At 39.7% G+C, this 12,895-nt stretch overlaps 1 protein-coding gene across 3 annotated transcripts in view; it reads right to left on the reverse strand.

Moving 5' to 3' along the window:
* Positions 1-1,225: 1,225 nt before the first annotated feature.
* TNFAIP8 (TNF alpha induced protein 8) overlaps positions 1,226-12,895 on the reverse strand; it is a 121,624-nt gene continuing 109,954 nt past the window's right edge. For all 3 annotated transcript variants that reach the window (XM_054694508.1, XM_037509472.2, XM_037509471.2), the window contains one exon: positions 1,226-5,099. In XM_054694508.1, the coding sequence (XP_054550483.1) occupies positions 4,534-5,099 (566 nt within the window). In that variant the 3' untranslated portion in view covers positions 1,226-4,533. The remainder of the gene's footprint in view (positions 5,100-12,895) is intronic.

The raw sequence follows: 12,895 nt of genomic DNA on the forward strand, positions 1-12,895 counted from the left end.
TGCAGAAAAGTCCATTTCCAGTAAAATGGAACCTGGATTCCATAGAAAGCATCGCTCATCCCAGATAACGGCAGCAACCTGGGGATTTATGTATGGAGTATTCATTCACTTCAGTGCCGGTGTGCATACCTCACATGGGGCAGTTTGAGATGACTTAATTAGCCATCTGTAAACTTTTAAACACCAAAGCACAGAGAGGCATGTTGTCTTAGATCATTCTGCAAATCAAAACACATTCTTTTCAAAATCAAATATTCCTTCCTTATGTAAAGAACAAACTCCAAGTGCCTGATCCACCATCCAAGAGGGAAGATGAGGGGTCTTAGTCATGGGCTGGCTAATCTCATAAAGATCATGGAAATGTGGTGGACACAGCCTAATTCTCTATATTTGAAGAACATTTTCCAAAGCACATATGTTTTTCTCATAACTGAACACTGGCTGATTTGCCCATGTCCTTATACTGGGCTCTGCAGATGGGGTCATTTTGGAGGGCTTCTCCCCTATAACTCGGGCTGACGTTCATTGCGAGCTGGAAAATGCATCTGGGTCTAGACAGCCATAAATTGATACTACACCAAAAAAATTTCCCTTAGATGAAAGTGTCTTTCTGGCTCCGGGCATACGTAAGTAACCAGAAAGCCACCTCAGAAAAAGAAAATGGATTTTCAATAGTTTGCTATGATAGTAAGATGTGATTATAAGCTCCTAGAGATTTTCCTATTGCCTCATTATGGAAACAGAAAGTGACTTCTTTTCCTGGCTAGAGCTTCAGTGTTTTCTTAGGGGGGTTCTATAAAGACTTTATCTGATTCACAGTAGGAAAAAAATATTTCAAAGCTAGGACAAAATTTTATCTGATAAACAGCACTGAGAACTACAAACCTGCATTGAGTTTAACAAATTACATAAAAATTTTATGTCCAGGAATGCAACATATCAAGTAAAATTGATTTTTCAAACATTGAAAAGTTCAGCTAATTTAGATAAGGCAAGTTTGGAAAGGCAAGACTGGTTAAAAACATTTAAATGTTACAAGTCTTATACATATGTTAATAAAGTTTGTTTTATTAGAATATTTTAATTTCCTAGCAGTTAAATAGTACTTATACTCTTTACTACAAATATTTTATCATATGAATAGATATATTCATTTTTCACTTATTACCTGCCAAGGTTGGCTATTACACTAATATTCAGTTTTGTGCTCTCATCAAGTGAATCAAGGAAAAATTAAAATGCTTGGTAATATTCCAATTGATTTATTATGTACAGACCACAAATAGTGCTATTTTAATCTTGGAGGGAAATCCATCAAAAAATTTAAGCTTTATGTTTTTTTAAGTGTTGACATGGTAAGAGAAGAACTTTCCAGATAATTGTGAATAAGATACTGTTATATAAGACAATAAAAGCATTATTTCCGTACCATGAAAGTTCCTAACACATGTTCATTTTTTTCTAAACTAATTCTGAGTTGTACGTGAAAGGTCTAATAATCACAAAAACACAAGGCTAATTTTTAAACTTATTTGCACAGATATTTCCAGCCTCTAAGCCTGGAAAAAGATGGAATTTCCAATTGATGCCATACCTTTTCTGGGGAAACAATGATCAACTGTGGCTTCTGTCTTCTTGGCTGGGTTTACACAGAGCTCCTGGTGTGTCTGTGGAAAGTCCTGAGGGGGAGGCAGGAGAGTAGCTGTACCTCCTGATTCAATCAATGCTCAAGGTCGTCATTAATTGTGAGCACCTCGGATTAAATGATCTCCTTGAGGGGAAAGAAATCTGAACAATAAGATGTCCCCACATTAGGAACCATGTTCAAGTTTTCTAAAGTGTCTTTGTATAAAATCAAACCCAGATCATCAGCAACTTGTTCAGAACTGCATGATTTCGCTACCATTTAAAATGTCACTATGTGAAATACTACCCCAGAAGCACACTCACTCATGGTGTGTCCAGCATTGCCTTAATCCATATCATCTTTGAATGGAAATTAAGTTTTTTGGGTTTTTTTATTAATACCTTGGCTTTAAGACCTAAATTAAGTGACCTCAGGTAAATTCCTTCATTTCCCCTGCCTCATTGTCCTCCTTTGTAAAACTGAAAATGTTAGTGGAGGGATTAAATGAATTAATGTGCCTGGCTCGTAATAACCACTGTCAGAGTCAGTTGTTAACATGAGCATTATCACTCACCTGTTAACTCATAATGTTGGTAGAGAAGTCATACAAAGTTAATAGTCATTTTAAAACAATTCATGATTTCTTTCCAAAATGTTAACAAAGGCACAATTAAAAAGATCCCCAAATGACTATTAACTTGGCTCAGAATGATCTATCCCTGGATTCTTTCCAACTTTCCCCCTCCATTAAGCTCATGCATAAGGGGAGTCCTGTTGCATCAGAAACGAACCTGCTGGTGATGACTTTGTAACAGATGTGCCTAAGGCAGTCCTTCCAGCAAAGGACTGGTAAGGAAAAGTGGCTTCCCTCCAAAAGGTCATGCTGAGAGACTGGCAAACAGGATTCCCTCCTGCAGGACACTCTTCACTGCCTTCCTTTTGTGTTAGAGCTTTTTTTCCCTCTTTGCCATGTACATTTGATTACTACCCCACAGATGCATCTCTATGATCCAGATGTGTCCAGACTAGTCTAAAGGACCCCTCCCAAGCCTCTCTTTCTGGCTGTTCCTATCCAAAGCTAGAGACATGCAAGAAGTACTACCCAGGCACTCCATTTTTCCATACCTCTGCAGAAGGAGATCTGGTAGAGAACGGAATGCACCAAGTCAGTAGCTGACATCTGATCGCTGTCAGCTTTCCCACAAGGGGAAATCAGAGCTGCTGAAGGGAGGCTGCCGATGAAAATTAATAAGCTCCTTAGCAAGCTATGAAGCTAGGGGGAGGGGGCGCGGTGATTTCTGCACTCACTGTGCTATTGTTATACATACAGTTATACCATATGGCTCCGGGAGGAGAGAGCTGTACTTGCAGTTCAAATCTTGGTGTTAGGATGTACTTCAGATGGGGAACACTCTCTGCTTCTGTTCCTTGTGTTAGACAAGCACATGATGGTCCCATAGAAAGTGACCACCTCCACTAGGATGCAGAGTTAAAGCAGATCTCAAGGTCTGGGATTTTTTGGTGTGGCTTTCCTGGTGAGCTGTTATTTTAATATCAGTATTCTGAGAGGTAGGCAAATCCAAAGCAAAAGAGTTCACTAAATCTGACACAGTGACAAATGCAAATATTTAGTGCCTGTGTTTGATCTGTTTTTCCCCAGGTCAAAGAGTTGGCCGGCATGTTTCCATTTCCTTTTTTACAAAATATGCAAATGCTTACTTTGTTATTCAGACACATAACATTATGTGGAAGCAACACACAAACTGCTTAGAATGCAAATTTTCTTTGGTTTACTCATCAAAGTTGCAAATAACAAAATAGCAAAAACTTTATCAGTTAAATAAAAAAGTGACATTCTTTATTTACCTATGAAACCTTATCAAACATTGAAATGCATTCATTTTCACTCTCATGGAGAAATATCCATTCTACTCCTTTGCTCCTGATGCCCCCAAATTAAGTTATTTTGATGGATTCTTCTCAAAATGTATGCTTTACAAAATGTTTGTATCTTTCTTGACACCATTATTTTTGTTGTCTCCATATCAAGAATAATCTATATTTTTACTTTTACATTTGAAATGGATATAAAAATGAAGATTCCATCAGCACATGTTCTAGATAAGATAAAAGTAAAGCTCTCAGCAATTATTTCAAGGCAACACACACCAATACGTTTTGGGGAATTATCACATTTTGGGGAAGTATCACTCTTGGTACTATAAAAACAAAAACAAAAACAAAACAATACCAGAAGCATATTCTTACATTAGACATTATTTAAAATGTCAAATACAGCTTGTTTATACAACATCAACTTCAGAGCCGTTTTTTTTATTTTTCTGAGTTTCACTTGACTGCCTCAAACCTTGAATGTCTTACTTCTTAGTTAAGACTTAATTCCGGAATGTCAACGACAAAATCGTTAATAAAGGTTGACTTGAAAATGGAATTGTTGCAAAAGAAGCAATGGCAACAAGAGAAAGGTTTTGGGTTTTTTAAAGAGGTACATATCCACAGTAAGGAATAAAAGTGAATCAAAATGCAGAAGTCTGTACATGTTGCAAATATTCACTGTGCCGTTGACACATCTATTACCCTAAAAGAAGATGTCTTGAGGTTTGGAGTCATTCGTATTTCTCAATTTATAACTCCATGTTTGCATTATCAAGGATACAACTTTCCCATGATCTATTACTGTTAAGAAGTTTTTAACTAGAATTTTTGGCACTCTGCTTTTCTTCAAATAAACAAGCCTCATAAAACATTATCGTTTGTGTCCAACAATCAAATTGGGCAGTCTTTCTGGAAAAGGCGTAATCGTTAAAAATTCTTTTTTCCTTCATAAATCAGCAGTGCTCCATCTTCAAACAAATTACGAGCAGTCACCATCTCAATTCACACGCTCATATGTTCTCTTCATCCAACATTTTGTTGATACCATCACAAAGTTTTTGTAAGTGGGGTTTAAAATTTCCAAAGGGATTATACAAGGCAGCCAAAAAATCACAATCTGAAAAGTGATCGAAGACATTATTAATCCGTCCGTGTGACTTCGCGGTGAGGTGACGCTGAATGATGTGGTGGAGCAGCTCCCGGCACTCATTCAGCAGCCTGGACAACACATTCCGATCAAAGGTATAATCCACCTGATGGAAACTGACCACCGTCATAGCGAGCTGGTGGACTTTCTTCTTAAATTTCTCCATCAGTGCTAGCTCATCTTGATTGAACTGATTATTCCTGTAAAGAATGGCCAGCTTGATGACTGTTTTGATGAGGTTTTTGATGATCTTCTCCGCCTCCTTCTTGTTTTGGGTGTACTCCTTGGTCACTCTGTACAGCTCATCCAGCACTTCACTGCTGGTATCATCTATTAAGGTGGTCGCAATGGATTTGGACACCATTTTACCCAAAATCTTCTTCTGTGCCTGAACGGCCAGGTTTTTGGAATTGAAGACATCTGTGGCCACTGAAAACAAAGGGGGAAAGCATCAGTAACGATCAGCAAGCGAAGTAAATTTAAAAACAGGTACTAAGGAGTTTAGTTCTCATTTTTTCATTGTGTGGTTTGCCTCCCATCTACTGCCATTAGTTTCTGTTCAGTAAAGAACTAAAAAAAGTCTCCTGCATATCTGGGCATTAGGTTATTGTGTGAAATTAACGGGGTTGACATGCATGATCCTTATAGTCTTTGGCGATACAAGTATTTTATTTTTTCGCCTTGTAGTCAATACTTTGTTTAGAAGCTAAAGGTGACAACCTTTTAAAACATAACCCTATTTGATGATAAAAATGGTCTCACAAGGCAATGAGTGTGTATGAAATTTTCCCCTAGTTTAATTTGATAAGAAATACATCACAAATAAAAACTCACCTCCACAACTGTTTTCTAGCTAACAATCTCCAAGAACAATTTAAAGAAACCTACTTATTTATTTATTTGTTTGTTTGTTTATTTATTTATTTATTTATGCATAGAAGAACTTGGTGTAGGCCAGAGGTGCAGGGGTGAGAAGATTCACCAGAGACAGCAGGGAGCAGAACAGGCAAATTTCCTGAAATTTACTGCTGAGGGGTGCAGGGGTGGAGGGCCCCCAAGACATAAGAGGTCTGCTGGGCCATATGTGGGTTAGCTCCATGGCCAGGAATCAAACTCAGGCCTCAGCGGTCATAGCGCTGAGACTTAACCCAAGAAACCCATTTAAATGTAAGCGTGAACTTTGACAACAAAATGACAACAAAATGGGGGGACATTCGTATAGGGGGATGGGAGCTATGGGTCAAAGGGGGGTCTGCTGGATAAAGTTGAAGAGTGACTAGAATTTTGGCAGTGGTCATGGTGTGGTATATACATTTATCAAGGTGTGAAACTTCTCCTAAAAGTTAAGTGGTTTCATAAGCTAATGGTACTTCAATTAAATAAAGGTATGAGGGACAAATGGAAAAGGCATGATTCTAAGTGAAAGAGCACATTCATGGAAGCTAACTAGAGGGGAAGCCCTGCTTACAGCCCAGTTGCAAGAAGTCAAGACATCGGCCGGCACCCAACAGAAGTGGAGCGTCGGAAGTAATGTTTCTGGATGAGCTCATTGTCACTGATGACTTGCCACTGCTCTCTTTAAATTTTTGTGTTTTAAGGAAATAACCATTCTGTGTGAGTGAATGACGTGTGTTCTATAAACAACATACTTTGAAAAAGCTGGAGCTTAGAGTTGGCTTCTGGAATTCACGACTTTTCATTTGACTAGGGTTTCAGATTCACATCATTAATAATTGTATGACTAAGTATTAAAGTGACATTGTATGGGATGCTCCTGGCTTAGAGACAGTCAGTGAAAATGCTCAATGGATATTTACTCCCTAAATCAAGTTTAGTTTTTCTCGACTGAAACTATCTCCAGCTCTGTGCATGCTGCAATCTGCAAGCTACTGCCCTACAACTCTGCTTTTTCCCTCTCCTGCTTGGTTCTCAGAGCCTCAGTTTTCAATTCCCTATTCTTCCTTTGGGTCCAGAAGAAGCTGCTCTCTCTAAAATGCCAATGTATGAGACTAGGCCTGGGAGTTGGAAAATAGTGATTCAGTAATGTAAGGCAAAAGGGTTAGAAATACAGACATCTAGGAATGATTTAGTCATATCATCAGTGATGTAGAACTATTTTAAGGTGTTTAGCATCATCAGAAAACAAAAAGGCAGGTGCTCCCAAATCCAGGCTGGGAAGAAGCAGAGGAGTGATTTGCTCCGTGGAGAATCACCATGTTAGATATGAAATCGGGCCAAGAGGAACCAAATTAGAGCTGAGATTTTGGCCAGAGTAGCTCATGGTACATAGTAGAGGCAGCTACAATGTGGTTTCTAGTGACCAGAATGTTATCCCTAAATGAACAGGATCATACCCCCTAAAGAGAAGTCTTGACAGAACTTCACTTGGTCCCCTCACAAATGTCCATATTTAAACTTATGAAACATGAATTGAAATTGCAGAACGAGAACTGAAATATGTTTGAAGAAAAAGAAAGTGAATAAGCATGAGAAACAGCCAACTTTATAAAGCAGATTGCCAAGCTCTTTTATGTTTTCCCCATTTAAGCAGTAATCCAACAGTCTATTCCTACCTGCCAATCATTTGCAAAAAAAAAAAAAAAAAAAAAAAAAAGTATGTGTATGGGTTAAATCACACTTAGGAGTTTCTACCAAAAGAAATGGGACACGTGTAGTCAGTGTTACCATATTCAGAGCAGGCACCATTTTCCATTACAGCATGTATGATGCAGACCTCAACAAATAAATAAATCTGATTTTATGTAGGCAGGGATACCCCCAAATTCTCAGAAACACAGCAAACAAGGATATCAGTCAATTATTTTATACAGTTGAAAGGTTATTACTTTTTTTACTCTATTAGAATGTGGCACAGTCTACAGCATCCCAGCTGGATCCCACTTCAATGTCTAGTAAATGAAAATACTGTACATGACAAATAGCAAAAATCATGAAGAGGGGATCGAAATATTTCTTTGTGTCCCTTTCTCCAAGATTAGACTTGCAAGTTGGCACCCTATAAGCTACTTCTCTGATGGAACCTAAACGCCCCCTTTAATTTCAAACATAACAACAAAACAAAACTCTATGGCGCCACGCTTTAACTTCCCAAAAGAGAAATCATAAAAGACAAGGCTGCTGTCAACTAAGCAAGATCACACCCTACTTACTGGTAACCAAGTCTGAATGGGGACAGAGAAGTTGATCTCTGAGACTTTCACATTCATTTGTCTCACAGGAAGTTCACACCCTGCTCTAAAAACACAGCAGCAGCCTCATACATAAACTTCAATTTTTGGATTATATGTCAACTTACAATATGAGGATGAAGCTGTTTCTCCCCCTCTAGAGGGAAGACACGCATGCAGTGGATTTCTTTTCTAGTGAAGCCTTCTTTGGAGTCAGCTGGGGGTTTGTGGCTGAGAGCTGCATGCCAGGATGGTGTGGTCTGTGATCATGAAATAGGACTTTTTTTTAAAGGTTTATTTATTTATACAAGAACTAGGGTACAGGTCAGAGGCGGCATGAGGGTGAGAGAATTCACCAGAGAGCGCGGGGAACAGAACAGGCAGATGGACCAAAGACACTGCTGAGGGGAGCAGCGGGCGAGGCAGGAGAGGTCTGCCATGCCATGTGGGTGTCTCCCTGGCCAGCGGGGAATCGAATGCATGCTGCGGAGGCTGCGGACAGCCTCAAAGAGCAGTGCTCAACCCACTGCACCACCAGAGAGGCCCAGGACTTCTTTTCTTGCAAATTAACAGCTTTTCACTATTCCTGCTCAGCCTCATCTGTCAGTCCACATCCTCTACCAGAGATCCCTTGAAGACCTGTTATATTTCATAGCGAGTCTTAGACCAAACTTTTCTCCCTCATTTTACACTCACCCCTGGGTGATCTCATCCCCTCCCACGGCTTCAGATCCCACCCAGGTGCCAACAACTCCCACGGTTATAATCCAGCTCTGACCTCTTTTCCAGACTCATTTGGCAAATGCATTCGAGGTTTCTCTTGGCTATTTGCAGACATCTCAAATGCACCATGTTCCAAACTGAACCCTAGATTCCCTCCTGCCCTCAAGTGCTCCATCTCCATTCTTTAGTCACTGAGTCAACAGCATCCCTTCCATTCATTGACTCAAGTAGCGACTTGGGAGTCACCCACCACACCACCCTCTCCCCTACCCAATCCACTTTCAGTACTTTCCATTCTACCTCCCCCCAATTCTCTATAATCCACATTCCCCCCATCTCTGTGGTCAGCAGCCTCTTCCAAGTCCCACTTCCTTCTCCTCCAACACAGAAAAGATTTTTAAAATGTAAATTAGAAAATGATGCTTGACTGGAAGTCTTTGCTAATCATCACACTTTCTTGTTCCTGAAATCCTCATTATTTGCCTAACTTTTTTTATCTCCCTCTCCTGACTAGGATCGAATCTCTTTTAGAACAGAGACTGTTCCTTGTTCACTCTGCCATTCCCTGAGCCTACCAAGGGCGCTTGGTACACGCAAGGACAGGCGTGTAAATTACCTCTCCCTTCTCTCCACTGTGATGACATACTTCTCTATGAAAACATGTTGGCTTGCAAAACAAGAGTTTTTAAACACATTTGTCTGAGTTTCTGTTTGTTTTAAAAGCTTGAGAAACTTACGTCTGTTTTACTTAACTCAATATGTAACTTGCTTCTCTTTCAATGTATTCTTGATTGTGGGTTCTTGCATTTTTATCAATCAGTTCTTTTAAAGAGAAAGATTTGTTGAGCACAAAAAAGGAACATTGTGTGACAATAGTAAAAATGACGATCATAATAGCAGGATGCAGTGGTTCTGATTTAAGCTGCAGTGGAAGATTAAACTCATGCCCACCTCCACTCTGGCTGATCTATGCTTAAATATCTAACAGATGGATGAAAAGTCTATCCTGGGAAGCAAGTAGGGGACATTCTCAAAGGAGAAAGTGCTGAAAGTATTGACTCAATGATTTACCTATTAAGCTGAATTCACGTGTGTCAGAAAATATACACGTGTGTGGCTGACAATGAAAAATGATGTCATGCATCAAAACATACAAATGATTACCATGGTGTTAAAGCAATTTAAATTGGTGTATAAAAATAGGTATAAATGCTGTTTTGCACCTACTTACTGCTCAATCTCCTTTCTCAACCTAATCAACAGCCCATTTTTGCAATATTCAGGGAATTCTACTTTTAGCATCAACAATTACAATATGAAGATCAACATTGATAGTAAAAAAAACATAGGGACCCCTGTCTATGCCAAAATAACTGCTCAGCAGGCAAACAAAAAATAAACCCTGAGTTTTAATAGCATTCATAAATAACCATACTGTTCTGAATTTAACAAAAATTTCCCATAACATTAGCCCAACTACAAAAAGTTAATACAGCGAAGCCCTCAAGTTCCATTCACTACAGCCTCACCAGCAAATATGTCATTTCTTCACCCATCAAATTTGTTATACTTGGAACTTTTAAACGGCGCCTACAGGGGCACACATATGTTCTCTGCTAATTCTTGCCTAGTTAAAATTTGATCCAGCGGGTCCAGTGTTGGAAGGGATGGAAAAGAAAACAATTTGGAGGGCATGTCTGGCAGTTGTGGTCTATTAATAAAAGTTCTTTAAATAAATATATAAAACTTAGCTCTCTTAGCATCAGAGTAACTTCAAATCTAGATGGACAGGAGTAAAATGTGTCAGGGAGAAGAAAGTGACCATCACCTGTCATGAATACTGTCACAAGAAATCGACATACTGAGAGGTGATTTCCCCACATCGGCTTTTGATAGCACTCTGGGAGGAGAAAAAGAAAGGCAAGGAGTTGTTAAATGGCTGGTAACATCAGCATATATTGTCAAAAATTCCCCAAGTGGGCAATTCAACAGGGTAGAAAAGAAATAACAGAAAAGAGGGAAGGCAGGGAGAGAGGGAGGGACAGAGGGAGGAAGGAGTAGGGGCAGGGAGAATGAGGTCAGGGTAGAGGCACAGACAGCAGAGATGGGAGCTGGAAGCAGGGGCAGCTCCAGGAAGGTCAGAAGCAATGACCATGGCAATGAGCTGGAGGCAGTTCAAGGAGAAGACAAGGGCCAGGCTCTAAACCAAAACCCAGCCTTAGGTCATGCCAACGGAGACCCTGACACAAAAGAACATGGTCCTGAGAGAATCTACACTTCTGGGTCTTTAACCTGGTATGGAAAGCAAATCTTGGTGTGCATGCCTCTTCCTGACTCCAAGAGGTTAAATAATGAATGGCATGCATCATTATCACACCCACGAAAAACTACATCATCCACTCTGTTTCCTACCATCTCCAGAAAAGCATAAGCTTATTTTAAAAGCAAACAAAGAAAATGTCGAGGAAAATGGTGATTGACATGGGCCGAAAGACATTGGGTGGCTTTTTCAGTAGAGGTCTAGGAATTGCAAAGCACCAGGTTAAGAGTCCTTTTTTTCTTCTTCATTTTCACTGTTCTTCACTTAGCTATTGGACAATTCTAGAAGTCATGCAAAACTGACAGTATTGCAGATAGCTCCCATCCACAGAGACATAAATAAATTCTGTCGAGTGGAGAAGCAACTGATCCCTTATGTTCTTGTTTGCTTTGTTTGTTTTACTTGAGAGTCTCTGAACAGATTATAAGGAGTTTCCTGATTCCTGATGAACAAATGAGTTAAGTAAAATTGTTGACAAGTCCATTTTGTATTTATATCACAGTCACGAGTGTATCTTCTTAAAAGCATTCTTTTTAACACATATTAGATTTTTAAAAATCAACCCTATAAAGTAAAAAATAAAATTGCAATATAAATCTTTGGTTCGCCAGTGAGAACTAGTACACACTTCCTGTGGCAACTTATTTCCTCAGGATTCTGGAAAAGAAAAATGACATAAAATCCAAAGATTCGCTATATAAAGGTGCTGTGACCTGCCACGCTGCTCTGGGATATTATTGGACTCAGTTTCCCTAATTATGACAGGAATAATGATCCCCACCTCTTGGAGTTGTTCCAAAGATAAATGGGCATAGATCACACAGCAAAGTCTCACCCTAAGCTTCAGACAGAACTGCCTTTTTCCAGTTTGTTTAAAGAATGAAACAAATTGAACTTCAAATGTATTCTGAGTACAGACACATTTGGTCAAAATTAATCGACTCCTTCTGGAAGTAATAGGGAATTGAGAAAACGCAAAATGCCAGATGGTTGTGTGAAAACAGACCTCACATAGCTCAGTTGATTTATTTCCTTTTCCATGATGACATTCTAAAAAATCTAGCCTCTATTAAAACTTTATGAGGGAATTCCTCTTTGTTTAAGGTATTAAATCTCTTGGTAGCAATAACTTCAGTATGACCATGTCTTTGATAGGTACCGTATTTTGTCCAGGGGAAATTGGCCCACACAGAACTGATATCAAATCCTACCACAGAAAGTCAAGAAGAATAGTGTCAGCAAACACACAACATATGGACTAGGGGAAGACAGGATGGGAATGAGCCAAAATTAAATTCAAATGAAAATCCACGAGGCCAACAAGATCACGCCAAGGAGTCACAGCATGTCTGATAGTTTCTGAAACTTCCCAGAGAATCAGAGACCCAGAGGCAGGGCGGACAGGTCATCAGGGAGGAACAGTATGAATGGGAACAAAATGCTGTGAACCTCAGTTTCCTCATGTGCTAAGTGGGGCATCATTTCATGCTGCTATGGCTTAGTTACAAAAACTGAACATCCCTAGCCTTGTGCCAGGCTTGGGACAGACCACACTGCACACTTAGTTTTTCTCCCTTATTTTAATTCACTTGACATGAAGGAGCAGGGATTCAAAGCCAATATTTGCACACAGTATGCTTTTTTTTTAAAAAAAGATTTATTTATTTATTTATACAAGCACTGGGTACAGTTAGAAGTACGGGAGGGTGAGAGAATTCACCAGAGCCAGAGCGGGGAGCAAAACAGGCAGATTGACAAAGTACACTGCTGAGGGGAGCAGCGGGCACCGCAGGAGAGGTCTGCACGCCATGTGGGACCCTCATCTGGAGGCCAGGGAATCAAATCAGAGCTGCAGAGGCTGCAGGCAGCTTCACAAACCCAGCACTCAACTGCTGCGCCGCTGGGGAGGCCCCACAGTATGCTCTTTTGATTCATTTCTCCATATATCCCTTATTTTTCCAAATGTGCAGACAGGAGAAACTACACCCTTAAGA

The sequence above is a fragment of the Talpa occidentalis genome, unplaced genomic scaffold (genome assembly GCF_014898055.3).
Source record: "Talpa occidentalis isolate TD23 unplaced genomic scaffold, MPIMG_talOcc4v2.1 talOcc4.13, whole genome shotgun sequence".
Lineage (NCBI taxonomy): Eukaryota > Metazoa > Chordata > Mammalia > Eulipotyphla > Talpidae > Talpa > Talpa occidentalis.